This window comes from Xyrauchen texanus, chromosome 35 (assembly GCF_025860055.1).
Source record: "Xyrauchen texanus isolate HMW12.3.18 chromosome 35, RBS_HiC_50CHRs, whole genome shotgun sequence".
In the NCBI taxonomy this organism is placed as follows: Eukaryota; Metazoa; Chordata; class Actinopteri; order Cypriniformes; family Catostomidae; genus Xyrauchen; species Xyrauchen texanus.
This window is the reverse complement of record NC_068310.1, coordinates 28017635-28038900: the sequence shown is the minus strand read 5'-3', so window position 1 is coordinate 28038900 and position 21266 is coordinate 28017635. Positions and strand designations below refer to the sequence as shown.

The window sequence follows — 21266 nt, the reverse complement described above, 5'->3', positions numbered from 1 at the left end:
AGACCGCCCACCACTGTAAGTTTTCTTTAAAGTAACTTTCTCTGCGTCAAAGTTTAGTTGAAGAGTTTTGCGGTGTCAAAGGCCAAGTAATCACCGCAAAGATGAAGCTGTGTAAAACTTTTCTTGGTGAGTCCTGAACTTTACTTTCCTTATGAATTTATTTTGTATGCAAAGCGTCAAATTAAGATCAGAGCCGTGGGCTTCCTGACAGGGTTTGCGGTATGCGGAACTTTTCCCTGTTTGTTAATAATAATGGTTCACAATAGCCTACATTTAGCCGATCATTTAAAATGATAAGTTGAACAATTTTGCACAATGTTTGTTGTTGAATTCGCCGTAAAAACGTAGTATATGTGCAGTTGTAGCCTAAGCACAATTGCTGTTTTGTTCCTTCTTTGTTTAGTTTCGTTTTAAGTATTGATATAAAAAGTTGACTGAGTAGACCATTTGAACTCTTTCGAAGTGCTCTGTTATTGACGAACATAAAGAGCTATTGACGCAGAGGCGGAAATTTTTTAACGCTACAATTTGCTAAACTAAATCCCTGTCCAGTCAGATTTTAAACAAAGGCAACTTTTGTCTCCTGGAGGGAGTTGCGACTTCTGGCGTTTTAATACTTTTGTATTGAGTCCCTCTGGCTGTGGGGGATTCCAGAGTGTTCTCATCTTATTCACTCAACTGGCATCCTATGTAATATTTATACACAGCTAGTGTCTGGCCAGTGGAAACAGACTGTGGCTTTAATTGTGTTCTGGGCCATCCATCTGTATGAAACTTTAGGATGAGGGGCGAACAAAGTTCCAGCTGGTAACCGAAGAACTGCGGTCTCATTAAATAGCCTATGCAAAACTTTCAAAGGCTAGTGCCAGCTTCATGAAAGATACGAAACTTTTTTTGAACTTCAGTAAACATTATTATAAAAATTGCATTTATGTTTCTTTTTCTCTCGCTGTATTTTTCCACTTCTGGTGACGGAATTAGCTAGACTAGGCTACCTAATAAAATTCAAGATTATTGAAAAATATTTATAGTTAGCCTACATTTTACCGTGGATGCAATCCACAAATGTCGACAGAACTCAATCAAAGGCTATTTATTTATTTTTTTGCCATTTTCACTTTGCCCGCAGGTCTTTGGTTAAAATACATAAAAGTTTGCCGCAAACTTTAGAAGAAAAAAAATTAAATAGCTGTTTTTTTAAGCAGATCAAATTGATAATATATTCGACAAATAGGTCACACTTTTGAGCTTTTGATAAAATAAAATAAAAAGTAGTTTAACCACGCATCCTTTTGAAGCACCGAAACGTGTCATTACGCATGGCAAAATAGATTAATATTAAATCCTCGTAATCCTTTTGAGTAGCAGAAATGTTGTTCTCTCCAGTGCAGTGAATTATTACTCAATATTTTATTTAGGCTACTGAATATTTATCGTGCACCAAATTCAACAATAGTCAGACGAATGCTGTCTAGTCTGAAAAGACTTATAGGCATAAAAGCTTGTTTTGAATATACATGATTTGATCATGAAACTAATTTTCATGTCACATTCAGTGCTTTCATCGTTACTGTGTTAAAAAATAAAATAAAAAACACTGCTTTGCGTGTTGTCAAATCAGAACCTGCTCTTGTCCATGGTGCTGAAACAGCGCTGTGGTGGGTGCTGGACTTTCAACAAGACTCGGGAATACATAAAATGCATCTAAATGTAATTTGATTTTGTATTATCTTTAAATAAGTAAATTAATTAGCTTTGTTGTTGTTGTTGTTTACTTTAGTTAAGAGATAGGCCTACAATAGCATGCTAACTTAGCTTACTGCGCTGCAATATTAGGCTATACATCAAATGTCAAAGGAGCTCTGTGTGTATTTTTGATCGGGGGTGGCCCTCTCTCCATCTTGTGTTGTTGCTACATGTTTTACTGTGATGATGATGTCACAGCACAGGGTAGAGAAGGGGTGGACAATGGGCCTGTGAGAGAAAGGTAAGTCAATATCGTTCTCAGCGACAACGCGTATGGAGAAATTATTTTGGTAACATTTAAGGTAACGTTACCTGCCGATCTTTGGATTTACGTGCCTTGTTTACAACATGAAGAGGATTCAAACCGGTCGTGGGCGAGCTGTTGAAGGTTTTTTGCGGTAACAGCAGGAGATACTGTTTGAAGGGGAGGTACAACACTGAAGTTAACAGACAAGCGCCTACAAAGAGCAAGAGGCCGCTCGCCGAAAAACATCGTCAATGGGATACGTTTGCATATGGTATTTTTCCCTTTTATGGTATTTTGGGACGCTGATTGGAAAAATGTGTATCAAGTAAAACATTTTAAGAAGGTTTGCTCATTTTCATTTCCGTTACTCTTGAAGCCAAATGGACGCCGGACTTGCAATCTCTTAAAGAAACAGTGTCATTCCACCGTGTTTACATTTTAAGAAGATTTTGTCTTATTTTTGCTTGTTTGTGTGCATTAACTAGTTGTTCCTGGACACAGTCTTGTTGTGTATAGAGGACGCGTCCACAAGCCATTATAGTAACTGCATTACCTATTGTGTGTTTATTTCTTACATAGAAGGGCCTCTATTCCATCTTTCACAACGTTATTTCTGCTTGTAAATTTCGATCTCAGTAGTGAATGAATCCTCTTTTGTTTTCTTACCATGATTAAAAACAAAACGTTCCTTATATAGGCTATACGCGCATCGGAAACAGGCCATGCAGTGGGAGTTTAAAGGGAAGTTGATTAGAAGTTTGATCATTGTAGGCTAAGTGAAACATACATATGCAAACGCAATGTAGCCTATTTAAAGGGAGTGGACAAATAGTCATTATAAACCTTTAGGCAACGGACAAGCAGCATTTGCACCGCTGTCGAATTGTTTTCTTTTGATGATTTTGCATCGCGTGCGTTTTTTAAGCGAAACAAAACAATGCGAGCCATCTGTTTAGCCTACTCTAGGCCAGGTCTACATAATACACTATTCCGTTATCAGATAAGATTATCGCCTTTTCTTTCATTTGTCCATTCAAAATTGCTGTTGCTTCGCTCTATTCATTGCTTTGCTCAATTTACTGATGCCTATTTGCTTTGTAACACCTCCCTGAACAATATTTAGCCTATTTGTGATTAATAAAACAACAACAAAAAACAGTCAGATTTATTCCTTTTGTGTTCTGCTGAATATTGTTTATCCACGAGGAAGTGACAGCCAAGTTGCCTTTACTGCATCTTTTTTTGTGGTAGTAGAGTAGCTCGTGGGTTTACAGTGAAGGGCGGAGGGGTTTTCTGATAAATTCAAGGCGAGGTGTGCTCGGAAGAGGTTATGCGCAGCATCATGATGCTTCTTCGAAGCTAAAGGCCTGATGTGACAAAAGAGACATAATTAATATTAGCCTGTACATTTTACATCCACGTGTAGCCTAAATGTGTGGCTATAAACACATTAGCTATAATATATAAATGTGTGTTCACACAGAACGCGCCCTTGAGCAAAAACATAAAAAAAAAGAAACGCAAAGCCACGAACGCAGGTGTGTCAAAACGTGTTTTTAAGAGTTTGAGTTATTTTTTAACACGGCATCTAATACACGATTGAGTTAGGAACGCTAAAAAGGCGTGTTGGGTTTGAACGCCCCCTAACTCCTATACATAGATGCATAGGCCCATACGTACACATGAAGAATGTTGAATATACAATTTTGATACTGTTTATTGTTATGCAAGGTTTTCAGCAAAAGCGCTAAAATCAATCTAAAATCAACTGGCCTCTCATAAAATGGACACAGGATAATGATTTATAAGAAAGGTTTGCGCAGCGTATTGCATAATTTGCGGCAAGTGCTGAAGTTGTTGCGGTTCTCTGGGGAATTCCCTCCTCGGTTACGTGTGTGAAGTGGCTGAGCACCAGGTGCTATTTAAAATGTCATCAGACTACGTGTAATGACGCCCTGATAAAAGCAGCTGGGTCCCTGTCGCATCTCTCGTCACCCACGATGTATAATCAACACCAGAGCCATGAAAGCACGCGGACTCTGTCAGACAATGATGTACTGCTGAAAGCCCCATTCATTGACCAAAGTGCATGTGTCCTCAGGGGGCTATTTATGTTTGCTTCCAGATTAGGGATGTTCATCGTTGATAGTCATCCCAAGGAAATTTATGTTTGCAATACTTGGGTGCGAGTCAGCATTACAGGCAAATTGCTTTTTATTTCAGGAGCCCCAACTGCTCCATAAGCATTAGTTGGTGGGTTTGCATGGTGTTTCACTTTTACTACACGTTTCAAGCAAACTAAGACTTATAAAATGTCACAAGGCAATACTCTCCTCGAGTCATGGTGTTAGAAATATGACTACAATATACATTGTAAAATGTTCCACTTATTGTTTTGCATAAGGCAGCATCAGCAACAAAACCAATGATAAAAATCTTACCTTTAAAGTGATGTGTATTCTGTGTTTGGACATGCAAAATATCATGCTAATACTTTGTTGTCTTCCTGCTCTTCCAACAGAGAATGAGTTCAGAGGGCAGCTGCTGAGCCAGAGGTGGACACGAGGGGACAAAGTCAGCAGCAGTGAGAACAAAAGGATTAAGAGAATAAAGGTGAAACAATATGTACGTATGTGTGTGTGTGTGTGTGTGTGTGTGTGTGTGTGTGTGTGTGTGTGTGTGTGTGTGTGTGTACAGTTTTTTTTTTAATTTAAATGTAAAAATGCAGAATGTTTTTTGTGAGGGTTAGGGGATTAAAATCTATAGTTCATACTGTATAAAACCATTATGCTATGGAGAGTCCTCATAAGGATAGCCGCACCAACATGTGTGAGTGTGTGGTTGTGTGTATGATTAGTTATCCATGAGCGTAGTGGTGGAGTATTGAAAGTTTTGATTGTCTCTTAAAAAAAAACCTTAATAATTTGACTTTACGCAATTGATTAAGAAATCTCATTCCCTCAATTGAATTCAGTAGCATCTCCAAACTTGTGTAATTAAGTTCACTTAACTTGGTGTTCATATAGAACGAACTTAAAGTAAGTTAAGATAACTTGATGCGAGTAGACTTTACTCAGACTTGCTATTTAAATATTGTTATTTCAACTTAATAATTTTAGTTGAACTGACTCAAATTTAGAGAACACAATAATACAGCTCATCAAAAAAGTTGTATTACCAATTCTAGGTAAATCATGAAATAATTCTCCACTGAAATGCATATATACCTGTACTTCAGGTGATCTGAAGTCGAGTTAACAAAGTCCAACTTGACCAAATGGAACACAGATCAGCCTAATGGTGTTATCACATGAATCAACTATTTGCAACAAAACAACATAACATAAATAATAATACAAAAGAGCTAAAAACCTCTATGAATACTTAATAACAACTATTGAAATACTCCCATAAGTTCCCTTTGAGCTAGGAAACATAATGAATTAAGTCAAGTGCAAGGGATTATGGATATTCCCCATATCCTCAATTTTGAACTATTTACATTTAAAATCTTAAATCTATAGATTTTTAAGAAAAATAAGTTTAAAGAACATAGATATTTGAGTTATGAGACCAAAGACAACTTGATTCTGCAGTAATGACAACATTAGGGTTTACAGTGTACCAAGTAGGCTAAAAGTTCTTAATATCTTTCTCTCAATCTCTTTCTCACTCCCCTACCAATTTTATTTGTCTCATATTTCACTTCCCTCCCTCTAAGTGTTGTTCAATTCAAAGGAACTGATTGGATGTGCATTATTGATTGAGCTCCTTGAAAGCATTTAAAAGGATTGAGGGCTACTCTGATAAATTAATATCAGATCTGGAGATAAAATCACAAGCTGTCTTATGGACTGAGTTTAAATTGATATCTGAAATGTATCTCTTTCAGAGATATGCAATTTGTAATATAGTGTAACAGTGAAATGATACAGAGATTTAGAGAATGGTGAGGGACATAGAGATTGTAAATATGTCACACATCCTACATAGTAGTCCTATGACCATCTGTGTGTATTTTATTTCCAGATGAGCCAAGACGCAGATGATAAGCGGACAAGGACACGCTCAAAAGGCATCAGAGGTGAGAGCCACGTGAAACACATTTAATCTAGTAATCTAAAAAAAAAAAATTCTTCTGGCATCTTTGTTTTCTTTTATTGACTTACAGAACTTTTATCTCTTTCCTCATTAAAGTTCCTCTTGAGCTTGTAGGACAAGAATACAGGTGAGAAAATTAGCTTTTGATAAAGATATCTGTAGATCTACACCGATCAGCCACAACATTAAAACCACTTGCCTAATATTGTGTAGGTCCCCCTCATGCTGCCAAAACAGTGTTAGCCCTATTATTCTCACCACAATTGTACAGAGCGGTTATCTGAGTTACCATAGACATTGTCAGTTCGAATCAGTCTGACCATTCTCTGTTGACCTCTCTCATAACCAAGGCATTTCCATTCACAGATCTGCCCCTCATTGAATGTTTTTTGTTTTTGGCACCATTCTGAGTAATTGCTAGAGACTGTTGTGTTTGAATATCCCAGGAGATCAGCAGTTACAGAAATACTCAAACCAACAATCATCCATGCGATTATCTAATCAGCCAATTGTGTGGCAGCATTGCAGTGCATAAAATCATGCAGATATGGGTCAGGAGCTTCACTGAATGTTCACATCAACCATTAGAATGGGGAAAATGTGATCTCAGAGATTTTGGCCATGACATGATTGTTGGTGCCAGATGGGCTGGTTTGAGTATTTATGTAACTGCTGATCTCCTGAGATTTTCATGCACAGCAGTCTCTAGAATTTACTCAGAATGGTGCCAAAAACAAAAAACATCCACTGAGGGGCAGTTCTGTGGATGGAAATAACTTGTTGATTAAAGAGGTCAACAGAGAATGGCCAGACTGGTTCAAACTGACAAAGTCTATGTTAACTCAGATAACCACTCTGTACAATTGTGGTGAGGAGAATATAATCTCAGAATGCTATTCTGAGATGCGGGTTGGCACTGTTTTGGCGGCATAAGGGGGACCTAAGCAATATTAGGCAGGTGGTTTTAATGTTGTTGCTGATCGGTGTATCATGTCATTCTACATGTTTAGAAAGACATGTGCTTAGTAAGGTTAATAAATGCAACTATGTAATTGAGCCTGTTGTTTTGTAGCTGCCCTACCCCAGGATGTGATGGTTTAGGCCACGTCAGTGGAAAGTATGCACGACACAGAAGGTTGGTAGTAAGAATTGTCATACTGTAAATGCCAAAGAAAAAGGTTTTTGTCTAACCTTTCGTCCCTCTCCCTTCCAGTGCATTGGGTTGCCCATTGGCAAAAAAAAGAAAACTTCAGGAGGCAGAAGAGAATCAACCAGCCTCTAAAAAGAAGCCCGACCACCTTAAGCTGGCCATGGATGATGGGTTCAATGCAGACAGCGACACAAATAGTGAAACAGAAGCTAAAGATGAGGGGGCGGAGTCTGAAGAGGACACAGCTTATAAAGAGTTGGATGCAAAGGAAAAGACACCTACATCAGAAGTAACGACAGGTGGCTTGATGGCTTATTTTACTTAAGGTTTTTAAACAAGAAATGCATGTGTCTCTTGACTAGTCTTTTAATTTGCATTTGTCCTTTTTGTGATTCCCTTAGTAGACAGTTCACAAGTGGACCGAGAAGAGAACAAATCACCTGTTCAAGACATGTCAAGTCCAGCGCAAGAAAGCGAGAAAGTGCAAGTCAACACTGAGGTCACATCCATCCAACAAATCACCATGGATACTGAGACCGAGGAGCTTCAGGTTGCCACAGAGATTCAGGCTCGAGAGGAAGAGGTAGAAGAGGATGGAGAAGAAATAACAGAAGAGGAAAGAGTGACACAGCAGCTGAAAGAGACTAAAGAGCCTGTACAGACAGTAGAGGAAGAAGAGGAGGACGAAGAGGAAGAAGGGGAAGAGGAAACACAATGTATGAGTCAGAAGAACAACTCAGACCACCAGTACTACAGCGGCGACTTTGGAAAAGTCCTGACCAAAGAGATTGAGGAGACAGAGAAGGATAGTGAAGATGATGATGATGATGATGATGAGGAAGCAGAAGGAGAGGAGGAGGAAGAACAGGCCCTGGTTCAAACTTCCAACTCCCTAATTGCCTCTGTCACCACTGCTTCAGCTCAGGAATTAGAACCACATGTGATAACACACAGCAACATAGAACCAGACCACCCACTTGGTGAAGATGAGGAGGAGGAAGATGACGAAGAAGAGAGAGATAACACATCGGATAAAGCCTCACACACTGTAGTCATCGAGCTGGGCTCAGAGGGAGAGGAAGATGAGGAAGATGAGGAAGATGAAGGAGAAGAGGAGGAGGAGGATGAAGCAGATGATGAGGACTTGGATAGCATGTCACAGAGATCAGAGGTGACAGATGATTCAGAAACATATGACATGACAAGAGGGAACCTGGGACTGCTGGAACAGGCCATTGCACTAAAAGCTGAGCAGATAGGACACAGTTCAGAAGAGAGCCTCTCTCCTGAGCTGCAGTGCTACCACAGCCCAGAGGAGAGGATGAGTATGGCAATGGACATCGCAGCTCACAGAGGATACTATGGCAAAGGTGACAGGGAATGCTGATCATCCTTGATATCAGTGGGCAGATGGCATGTATTTAAACATACAATGCAATAAGCACTTTAGCCTACTGTCATCATGACAATATCATCCAAAATAGTCTTTTTCTTTATCAATATTATGTTTTGTATTTCGGTAAAAAATACCCTTAAAGGAATATTTCAAGTTAAGGAATACAAGTTAAGCTCAATCGACAGCATTTGTGGAATATTTTTGATTACCACAAAAATTTATTTGACTCATCCCTCCTTTTCGTAAAAAAAAAAAAAAGCAAATGTCTGGGTTACTGTGAAGCACTTACAACTTTAAATTTTTCAAAATAGCCACAAGACATAAACAATATGTGTGTAAAAATTATTTTAGTGTGATTAAATCACATACTAACCTTTTCTGTGTAAAGTTATAGCCAATTTTACAACTTCATTGCCATGACAATGTAAATTCAAAAACCCTAAAATGACTGAGGAAATTACAATTTAAACAACTTTTTCAGCTCAATTAATACACAAGTTTGAACAGAAGAATCTTGTTATGATTATTACACAGAAGAATATGTAAGCTCTTTCATAAAATTATAAGCTTCACTGTCTTTAAACCCTTTCTTTAAAATTTACTTTCATTATACAACCCAATTCTGAAAAAGTTGGGACAGTATGAAAAATGCTGATAAAAAAAAAGGAGTGATTTGTAAATTATATTCACCCTTTGCTATATTGAAAGCACTTTAACTAAATATTATATTATGTTTTTCCTTGTGAATTTCATAGTTTTTTAAAAATGTACAGTAATTTCAAATCAGATGGTTGCAACACGCTCCAAAAAAAGATAAGACTAATAACAATTTGATGAGTTAAAATGACAAGCCGATGTAAAACAGGAGATGTTAAACAGGTGAGGCAATTGTATTATAGTATACAAGGAACCTCCAAAAACAGCCCAGTCCTTCAAGAGCAAGAATCATTCGAGACTTGTCAATTTGCAAAAGATGCTAATATTCAGCAAATAATCCAGCACTTTGAGAACAATATTTCCCAAAGACAAATTAGAAGGATTTTGGGCATTTCACCATCTACAGTGCACAATATAGTTAAAAGATTCAAGGTATCTGGTCAAAACTCTGTGCGAAAAGGGCGAGACGAAAACCATTTCTGAATGCATGTGATCCCTCAGACATCACTGTCTTAAAAAATATCATTCATCTGTAATGGATATAATGAACACGGGTTTGGGATAACTTTAGTAAACCTTTTTTAGTCAACACCACTCACCGCTGCATCCACAGACGCAAGTTAAGACTTTACTGTGCAAAGCAGAAGCCCTACATCAACACTGTCCAGAAGTGCTGCCGAGTTCTCTGGGCGCGGTCTCACCTTAGATGGAAAGTAGAATAGTGGAACTGTGTTTTTTGGTCTGGAGTCCACATTTCCCCAAAATTTTGAAAAACAATGCCGTTGTGTTATCCAGGCCAAAGTGCCATCCAAGCTGTTATTACATCAGGTCCAAAAGTCAGTGTCTGTATGGGCCAGAGGTGTCAGTGTTCATAGCATGGGTAAATCGCACATCTGTGAGGCCACCATGAATACAAACAGATATGTACAAGTTTTGTAGCAACACATACTGCCATCCAGCACCATCATTTCCAGGGACATCCCTGAATTTTCCAGCAGGACAACTTCAAACTACATACTGCCCGGATTTCAAGTGCATGGCTGTGTGAGCAGAGATTGCGGGTGCTAGATTGGCCTACCTGCAGTCCTGACCTGTCTCCAATTGAGAATGTGTGGTGCATTATGAAGCACACCATATGGCAATGAAGACCCCGTACAATTGTGTAGCTAAAGACCTGCATAATGGATGAATGGGGGAAATTTATTCCCTTTTTAAATAACAAACTTGTGTCTTAATTGCCTAAATGCTTAATAAGTGTTATTAGAAGAAATGGTGATGTTTCACAGTAGTAAACACTCGACTGTCTCAACTTTTTTGGAGTGTGTTACAATCATCTGATTTGAAATTACTGTGCAATTAAAAAAAAACAATCAAATTGACAAGGAAAGACATCATATAATGTGTAGTTGTAGTGCTTTCAATATAGCAAAGGTTGAATATAATTTACAAATAACTCCTTTTTGTTTTTACAAGCATTTATCATACTGTCCCAACTTTTTAGGAATTGGGGTTGTAAGTGCCTCAGTGTATCCTCGATTTCTGCTTTTCTTTAAAGAATAGGAGGGACGAGTGAAATTTGTTTTTTGTGGTAATAGAAATGATACCACAAATGTTGTCAATTGAGCTGTACATGTCTTGAGCCCGAAATATTCCTTTAAGGAATAATACATTTTGTTAAATTTATGCTCAAAACTAGAAAAAATTTATAATATTTGCCAATATTTGTAAGAAAAATACATTTAAATCTAGACTTTATAGTCTTTATAAATAAATGTATCTTATTTTAAGGATGATTATATTTTTACTGGAAGACAAGACAAAATAATGATTAAGAAAATTAATTTTGCAGTGAAGCGTATAAGTTTACAATCATTAAGGTGAAATGTGTTTAAAATTCTCTCATCATTTACTCACCCTTATGCCATCCCAGATGTGTGACTTTCTTTCCTCACCAGAACACAAACAAAGATTTTTAGAAGAATATTTCAGTTCTGTAGGTCCATACAATGCAAGTGAACGGTGATCAGACCTTTCTAGCTGCAAAAATCATATTAAGGAAACATAAAAGTAATCCTTAAAACTCCAGTGTATATATTCACGTCTTCTGAAGTGATATAATAGGTGTGTTTGAGAAACAGATCAAAATGTAAGTCCTTTTTTACTATAAATCTGAAAAAAGTGGAGATTTAAAGTAAAAAAGGACATAAATATTGCTCTGTTTCTCAAACACACCTATTATATTGCTTCTGAAGATATGGACTTAAACACTGGAAACTTATGGATTAATCGGATGGTTCCCTTATGATTTTTAGAGCTACAAAGTTCTGATCAATATTCACTTGCATTGTATGGACCTACAGAGCTGAGATATGTTTCTTAACATCTTAGTTTGTGTTCTGCTGAAGAAAGTCATACACATCTTAGATGAAATGAGGGTGAGTAAAGGATGAGAGAATTTTCATATTTGTATGAACTATCCCTTTAATCGTTTTTCATATCTTCCCCTATTCTTGGACATAGAAGGTTCAAGATCAGAAAAGAAGGAAGTAAAGTGCCCCACTCCAGGGTGTGATGGGACAGGTCATGTGACTGGACTATACCCACACCACCGCAGCCTTTCTGGGTGTCCACACAAGGACAGAATCCCTCCAGAGGGTAAGCATAGTCTTGCACTAGTACTACACTGCTACTAGAACATGGAGGGGTGTCTCCATGTTCATGGAGAACATCTCACACTGTAAAAAGTGGTAAGCTGCAATTGTTACCTTAAGGATCTATTACTGCTTGATCGAATCGCTAAAAACTACAGTACTTTTGTTGGTGTAACCTAATGTAATTGGGTTGAATCATTAATATTAAATAATACGTTTGACTTGAATAAAACCATTTGATTTAGATGTTACCACATGAAGCATTTTTTAGGTTACCTAACAAAAAAAAATGAACAGCTTATATTTAAACATATTGCTTATATCAGTATACTAATGTGTCTCTTGCCCCTAGTCTTGGCAATGCATGAGAACGTACTTAAGTGTCCAACACCCGGATGCACTGGGCAGGGACATGTGAACAGCAACCGCAACACACATCGCAGGTACTGCCTCATTAGTGATATTAAACATTTCAAACTTCAGTTTTTATTCACACAAATGCTTTTTATATGTAACCATAACATTTTGTCTATTTTATTCTATTATTCTTTTTTAGTCTGTCTGGCTGCCCTATTGCTGCAGCAGGGAAACACAAGAGCCTTGAAAAGCTGTCACAGCCTCAGACCTCTGTCAGTGATCCATCCACTGTTGGCTCAAACTCCGACAGAGTTCTCAGGTACGTTTTTTCACCTCATTTTAGCTCTATATCTAGATCCTCAATACATACTGTACAAGAGCTTGACATGTAAGCACTGTGAAAATGTATTCTCGAGAAAAATTCCTAAGAAGGCATGCTTTAAAACAATTTCAGAATGATCTCAAGATCTCTCTTTTTCTTTGTAGGCCAATGTGTTTTGTGAAGCAGCTGGAGATCCCTCAGTATGGCAGCTACAGGCCCAATGCCATGCCAGCCACACCTCGGGCCAACCTGGCCAAGGAGCTGGAGAAGTATTCTAAGGTGTCCTTCGACTATGCAAGCTTCGATGTGCAGGTGTTTGGCCAGGGCATGCTTGCCCCCAAGATGCCCACCAGCGAAACCTCACCTAAAGCCTTCAAACGTAAGCAAACCCTCATTCCTTTTAAAATAACTAATGTGTTCTAAGAAAGGCATACAAAATTCGTCAGTTGATGGGTAGGTGACTTGAAATACGTTTGGAATGTCTCCTTTGACATGCTATATTCCATCTAAAACTATTGTAAAAAGCATTTTGCTAATGCTTTTATACTTATTATGCATGTATATCTTATGAAACACCCAGAAACTGAATGACATAATTTGCCCAAGTGAGAAGCTTACTGAATGAAATACATGTTCTTATGTTGTACAGCTAAACCATTCCCTAAAGCCTCATCCCCAAGCCACAGCCTGTCCAAAAGCACCAAAAGCAGCTCCTCTTCCACCTCCAGTGGGTACGACTATACCCATGATGCCGAAGCCGCTCACATGGCCGCCACTGCCATTCTTAACCTGTCCACCCGCTGCTGGGAGAGGCCTGAAAACCTCAGCACCATGCAACCAGACCAGGGCAGCAAGGTGAGTACCAACCATCTGTTTCTGTGATTCAATCTAGATGAAGGTTTAATTCCATTGCGTTCACATCAAAAGTACCACTAGAATTAAACTACATATTAAAGGGAAAGTTCTCCCAAAAATGTAAATGCTGTAAATATGTACTCACCCGCAAATTGTTCCAAAACCTTATGACTTGACTTTGTTCCACAAAATTAGATGTTAGGTAAAAGGTTGCATCAGTCACCATTCACTTTCATTGTATGGAGAAAAGATCTAATGAAAGTGAATTGTGACTGAGGGAACATTCAGCTTAACGTCTCCTTTTGCATTCCAAGGTGGCTGAGCTTATTTTTAAGATAATTTAATTTTGTTTAATTTAATCCCTTTTATTTATTCACTCTTAACCTTTCTTTAGGAAATGGAGATTAATGTAGATGAGAATGGCACACTGGACCTCAGCATGAAGAAACCCATGAGGGAAGGAGTAAGGTCACCAGACCAATCCTCAACTTCATCATCATCATCTCACCATCAAGGTGTCATCTCACCTCACTCTAGCCACACCAACATACAAGAAGAGTGGGAGGGGCCTTTGGACTACACCAAGTCAAACCGACAGAAAGAGGACGAGCCAGATGAGGTAAATATCTTTCCCTTTCATTCCTTTAGAGCATGTTCATACATTCTCACTTAACTGATATGACATTCTGTCATTATTTACTCATGTTTTTTCAATCCTGTGTGTGGAACAGAAGAAAATTTTTGTAAATACATTTAAAATGTTATTTAGGCACAATGTTAGCATCAGTCACCATTCACTTTCATTGTATTGCAAAAAAGATGCAATAAAAGGGAATTGTGACTGAGGCTAACAGAATTTTGCATCCATTTGACATGTTTTGATATTCCCTTGTCATTAGGTGGAGTACACCATTCACTCATATGCTTCCTCTGATGAAGATGATGATGCCACTCAGGAGAGCTTGGAGGACAGGAAGTACCCTGGTGAAGTCACAACCTCCAGCTTCAAGGTCAAGACCCAGCCCAAGGACTGCAAGAAAGAAGTCTTGTTGTAAGTTTCCTCTACCATGCTTATTTCACTGAAACCGTTTGACACACAATGACAAAACACATCTTTGAAGCTAAAGTTTTTACCTTTTTGGTTTCTGGCAATGGTTAATTCATATTTTAAGCAGAATTACAGTATTTTGCAGGGATGTAAGCTCTTCTCCTCTCTCCTCAGATGTCCCACCCCTGGTTGTGATGGCAGTGGACATATTACTGGGAACTATGCATCTCATCGCAGGTATGGCAGATGCTATGACACATTCTTTTTGGTCTGACCAGCACCATTTTTTTTTCCTTTTTGCTTGCTTTCTGTTTTCCTCTCTCTAAACCATACTCTGTACTGAAACCTTACAATTGTTACGCTCTGTAGCATTGAACCTGTACAATGACTTATAGGGTCAGGCCCACACCACAAACAAATGCTATTTACTTTCATGCATTTAGCATGCACTATCATTTTTATTTTAACATTAGCACTAGTTTTTCTAAAGCAGCAATACAAGCTGACATTTATTCACTGCATCCATGACTCTAACCAAAGTGTCTTTGTAGTTAAATAACTCTTTATTTTCCCCTGAGTTTTTCTCATAAACTTCCCACTCAAACAACAGTCATAATCGGCTAAACAAAATAGCTGTACTATGCAAAAACATATAGTCACATTCAAAAGACATACTAATATATCAATAAATAAATAATAATAATAAAAAAAAGGTAATTGGCTTTTATTCAATATTACTTTGTATAGGCCAACACACATATACAGTCATAAATGTACAGGGCAATAAAATATTTCCCTTCAGTCTTGAAACAAATCTCTGTTAATCTTTAATTAAATCAGTCTTGAATTTCTTCTTTCCTCTGTTCTATCTTCCTGCTCTTTCTTCACTGCTGTTCAGTCTCTCTGGTTGTCCCCTTGCTGATAAAAGTCTTCGGACCCTCATGGCTGCCCACAATACTGAACTCAAGTATGTCTGTGCTCTAAATCTTCCTCTAATGAATCCTCACCACATTTGACTGACTACTGCTACTGAACACTGTATACTGAGTACTGTCCTTACAGAAAACTGTCCTTGCAACTGACAGTTGCAATTGACTCTTTTGCTGGTCATTCATGTGCATTTTGAACCAGTAATCACTTTACATTTCTAAAGATAAATCAGTATACTTTTCTGGTATTTTGTCTCAAACTAGCTGAGACACACTCAAATGTTTGTTTAAACCTTCGTATGATTTTTTTTGCAGTGTCTTATTGATCTTAACTTTGCCTGTGATATTTAAACAATATGTTTCTGACATTGACTTCTCTCTCTCTCTGTGACTTCCAGATGCCCTACCCCTGGTTGTGATGGATCAGGCCACATCACTGGAAACTATGCTTCCCATAGAAGGTATATTACTTAGAAATATTACATCACCTCTTCCCCAACAGACCTCTTCAGGAATAATGTCCATCATTCAAGATGCACTTTTGGGTTTAGTGTCAATCTTTGCAGCTATCCTCTGTCAGCATGAACAAATATGTCAAACTGCTTATGTAGAAACACAATACATTTAAAATTTCTCTTTTGCAGTCTTTCTGGATGTCCACGTGCCAAGAAGGGAGGAATCAAAACCACCCCAACTAAGGATGACAAGGAAGACTCTGAGATCCTAAAGTAAGTATTTGTGCAGAAAATTCTGTTTCGTTGTAAAAAATAAACCCTAATGGATTAACTGAGCACAGTCCAGGTCTATAGAGTATACCAAAACTGACTGCCAGTTCATCACTTACCTCTCTACAGGTGCCCCGTGCCAGGTTGTGACAGTCTGGGGCATATCAGTGGGAAATACGCCACCCACCGCAGTGCCTACGGGTGCCCACTGGCAGCACGCCGGCAGAAAGAGGGTATGTTAAATGGCACACCGTTCTCCTGGAAGGCCTTCAAGTCTGAGGGCCCAACCTGCCCCACTCCAGGATGTGATGGATCAGGACATGCCAATGGCAGCTTCCTCACTCATCGCAGGTACATAAATGACCAAAGAACATTTGCAGATATATATTGATAAGAAGACACAATCTTTCCAGCTTTAGTCCAGTCTTTGATTCATTATAGTTAAAGGGATAGTTCACCCAAAAATGAAAATTCAGTAATCATGCATTCACTCTATTGTTGTTCCAAAATCTGTATGACTTTTCTTTGTTCCATGGAACACACAAGGATATGTTGAATCCTGCTTTACAAACTCAGTCTCAATTCACTTACAATGAAAGTGAATGGTGACTGAGGGTGTCATTCTGTCCAACATGTCCTCCTGTGTTCCATGTAAGAAGTAACGTGATGGGGGTTTGGGACAACATGAGAGGGAATAAATGAGGACAGAATTTAAATTTTTTGATGAACTATCCCTTTAACGCCTATCATGGTTTCAAACAGAGACCATATATTAGAAGCCAGACTTACTATTTTTTTTTTCTTCTAAACTAGAAAGATATGAATTGAGTTATCTTGGAAAAGCTAAATTAATGCATATGCTTTGCAATATATGGGATTATATAGATATATATATTATTATTATTGTTATTTTTTTACTTATTGTAATTAGATTAAGGCTTATTAAATGTCATGTAATTTCACCATAACAAGTCTTTATATATATATCTTGTTCTATCATCTGTTCCTACAGTCTATCAGGTTGCCCTAGAGCTTCAGCTAACAAGAAGCGAACTAGGTTCCCAGGAGATGATTACATCAGCAAGAAATTCAGGGCAAGTGATGGTAAGCTCAAATATCAATACGTTCTCTGAGTGAGTTGTTTTCTTCTTCACTTCTCTCCTCTTCAATATGTTTTTTTTTTGTGCTCTTTATTAAAGTATGTATCGTTTTTATCTCCCCTCAGTTCTCGACAATGATGAAGACATAAAACAGCTGAATAAAGAGATCAATGAACTGAATGAGTCCAACTCTGAGATGGAGGCAGACATGGCCAATCTCCACACTCAGGTCTGCTTTGACCAAATACATACTTACTTCAATAAGTATGTACAGTAGTACAAACAAAGACAAATATGCAATTATCTTAGTTCCACAAAAAATTTTGGCTTTGATATATATATATCAAAAATATATATATATAAAAAAGGGGAGAATATAAATATATATATTCTTCCCTTTTTTCTCCCAATTTGGAATTCCCAATTTGCTCTTATGCTCCTTGTGGTGCCGTTGTGACAAGCCTCTATCCAGGTGGCAGAAGAGAAATCTCAGCTACCTCCGCGTCTGAGACCGTCAATCCGTGCATCTTATCACGTGGCCCGTTGATCGCGTTACCACGGAGACATAGAATATGGCGTGTGGGAGGCCCATGCCATTTTCAGCATATCAGTAATAAAATGTGGGAATATTGTCAATGAATTGAATAAATGTGGTTATCTGGCTAGGGTTTGAAGTTGTCTTTTAAAAAATTAACATGACATTGTCCTAGAAATTTATCCATAAAACTCAAAGTAGATTAAAGAGTTCCCACCTGCAGATTTTAACAAGAAGATTCTAAGACCTGTGGCTTTGTCTCCATTGTGAAAATATAATTTGCCAAAAATGTTGTGTACAATCATTTTGCATTTATCTATTTTCACAATTGTCTTCATGACTTTGGTTATGGCCTAGTTAGAGGGTGCAGTATAATGATGCTATTTGCAATACTTATATATTCTACTTTATTCTGATGAAAATATGAGGATAAAAAAAACCCTGATATGTAAACTTCAAACCTTTGCATATTTTGTATAAACTTGTTTCTTAGCAACAGTCTGAGTCATATTTATAGGTTCTGTTTATCACAGGGATGTACCCCATAGCTTGATTTTGGACCTGCTGATTATTAATGTATTGCCATCTCTATATAGATCTCATCAATGGAGAAGAACCTCAAGAGCATGGAGGAAGAGAATAAGCTCATAGAGGAGAAGAATGAGGCTCTGTTCATGGAACTATCAGGCCTGAGCCAAGCTCTTATCCACAGCCTTGCCAACATCCGTCTACCACAGATGGTCAGTCCACTTGCTGCCTATTACCTTTTAATGACTAAGTCCAGCACTCACAAATATGGTTCAAACAGTCAATTGAAACATCAGAGCTAACCTTTAAAATGTTTTTACAAAAAGGGACAACTTTTTCCCACTCTGACACATCGAAATTAAGCAATAAAATAAATACTAACTGTAAATGTGTTGTTTACCACAGCAAGAGCCAATCACCGAACAGAATTTTGACACCTATGTGGACACGCTGACCCATATGTTCACCGATAAAGAGTGCTATCAGAACCCAGAGAACCGGGCCCTGCTGGAGTCGATCAACCAGGCTGTTAAAGGCATTGAGGTGTGAGCATAGGAGAGGCAGCTGCAAGACACTGTGGGTTGAATAACCAGACCAACAATGTTAAAATACTGTATAAGGACATTCAGGTTTTGTATGCGGCTCCCTCTACAATGAGGAAATGCCACAAGACCCATGGAATTCAGAGAAAAGGACCAAATTCAGAATTCAAATTATGCTGCTTAGCCATTTTGATTAGACATAATATCTTTGCCTGTTAAACCAAGGTGGCTCTTCTTCTTTTGGGGTATTTTTGGATGAAATAATTTGTTACATTTTTATAGAGCAACTCTCACCGACACTGATCTGCCTTTCTTACTTCCCTCAGTGCATGGAGGTTGTCGTGAACAATTAGTCGTGAGATTGTTGTGTGTTTGTGGGGGTGAGTCTTACGTGTGTATGCGTAGCTGAGTGTTTTATGTGTAATGTCTGAAGGTGAATTCACAATTAGTGACCGGCCTATACAAAATACATTAGTATGCAGCACTGCTCCATTTGAACCCTGTATAATAATGTTGTCTCATATTTGGTGTAAAAGTGCTCCTGTTCCATTCAGTAATATTTATTGTATTTGAGAACATAGATATTGCACTTCCATGAATAGTTTGTAGTTTCATTGTCATGTTATTATTGTAATTATTATTATTATTATAACGACTATTTAAATTGGGCCCTTGAAATGTACATTTAATTTATTATTTATTTTATTCATGTTAAGGTTTATTTTGTTTATTTATTAATCAGTGTCTATTTATGGACAATTTATTTCACAAAACAACATTATATACACCGCTTTTAAACAGTTATTAAGAGTTGCCCACTGTGTTGTGAAAGAGGCAATATTTTAAGAAAATCAACTGCAAATTGTTTTATAAACCTTCCTAATTCTTTTAAAGACAGAGATTTATAATCTCTTTTTTTAAGTGCAAATATTTTCTACCTAACAATATTTTATATTGTTTTTTAATATTCTCTTTATTTAATGAGTTCTGTTTTCCATAAAAAGTATTTTGACACCCTCCAGAGTGAAGTGGGTTGAACAGATATGATGTATTTATTGTTATTTATTTAGTATTTAAGAACAAATTGACTGGAGATCTTGATGCATATTTATTTTGTAAATGTCTTAATGTGTTAGTGATTGCTGCATATGGACAGTCTTTGCCCATGTTGTTGATAAAATAAATGGGAATTCTATCACCTACAACAGAGCGCAAGTCATTTTAACAACTTTATTTTTTACATGTCATGACTGTGTAATTACAGACTTATAAATTCATGATCCAACATTCATATACTTTATGACATTGGTCAGTCCATAAGATTTTTTAATTCTCTGTGACATTTATCCAACCTAAGTATAAAAACCAAACCAAAAACTTCCTCATTAGAATACTTGGCTGACATCTACTGGATACAAAGTGATTCAATTCAATTACACTTTGGGGGTTATGAAGATATTTTAATTAGGGTTGTCTATCGATTAAAATTACATGGTGTTACGATTAATTAATTGCAGTTAATCACATATAGAAATATTTACTGAGAATGCCCCTCAAATAACAATTAAATATTGATGAAATAATTATAAAGTTTATATCTGCTTTACATTATTGTGGCAGAGGAGTTAAGCATTGATAAGACAATACAAAAATCGGCTTCAGAATCCAATGTATTATTTATTTGCATATTACTGAACATAAGCGAATCATTAGCCTACAGTTCACAGCAAACCATTTTACAAGTGAATTTGTCAATCAGTCAGAGATTTATTATGAGGGCTTGTCTAAGGAAGAAATACACCTGCACCAGACAGATGCTTTTGGAGCGTCTCACTTAGCGTCTCATATTGTTTCACATGATAAACATAACATGTTTAGATCGCTACGTCAGGTTAAACTATTTAACTTGTTTAATACTTAGAAAAACACGTCTTTGAATGCAATAGCGCAACCTCATGTTGTGCTGTCTGCTGAACGAATGGTTTGTTCTCTGTATAAGCTGTGCGTTGTCTACACAGCTGAAGCTTCTCTTACTGCCCCCTGGAGAAAACAGATGGTACTTCAAGCTAGAATTTCTCAGGCATTTTCATTATGGCCTTTATTTGTTGCAAATATTTGTTTGTTATTTGTTGTAGGCTATTACTAATCGAACTGAATTAACGCATTAAATCGACAGCCCTAATTTTAATATAACTAATTTAAATACTGAAAGCTTAATAAGGGTTGTATTTGCATTTTGACTACATTTCTATCAAGCCCAGTCTTCAGTTTTCATATAAACGACTTTTACGTCAAATGATTATAATGTGCTCACAGGTTTTTTTTTAAATGCACCATTTTAAATAGGATACTTATCAAGGCCAATAATACGGGTGAT

At 37.4% G+C, this 21266-nt stretch overlaps 1 protein-coding gene across 7 annotated transcripts; it reads left to right on the top strand.

Moving 5' to 3' along the window:
- The first annotated feature begins 1937 nt into the window (after positions 1–1937).
- LOC127628721 (myelin transcription factor 1-like) lies at positions 1938–19989 on the top strand. 7 transcript variants are annotated; one of them, XM_052105546.1, is made up of 23 exons: positions 1938–1987; positions 4515–4606; positions 6023–6077; positions 6191–6221; positions 7167–7229; positions 7308–7543; positions 7649–8614; positions 11818–11952; positions 12301–12391; positions 12505–12624; positions 12792–13006; positions 13277–13482; positions 13877–14101; positions 14382–14533; positions 14705–14767; positions 15429–15497; positions 15858–15920; positions 16104–16187; positions 16314–16535; positions 17197–17288; positions 17410–17513; positions 18416–18559; positions 18753–19989. In XM_052105546.1, exons 3-23 carry the CDS (start codon positions 6023–6025, stop codon positions 18894–18896), a joined length of 3480 nt encoding a protein of 1159 aa, XP_051961506.1. In that variant the 5' UTR covers positions 1938–1987; positions 4515–4606; the 3' UTR covers positions 18897–19989. The 7 variants fall into 7 exon arrangements, with proteins under 7 accessions (XP_051961506.1, XP_051961507.1, XP_051961504.1 ...); XM_052105547.1 differs by having other exon boundaries at positions 7646–8614; positions 11821–11952; XM_052105544.1 differs by having other exon boundaries at positions 7646–8614.
- The last annotated feature ends 1277 nt before the right edge of the window (positions 19990–21266 follow it).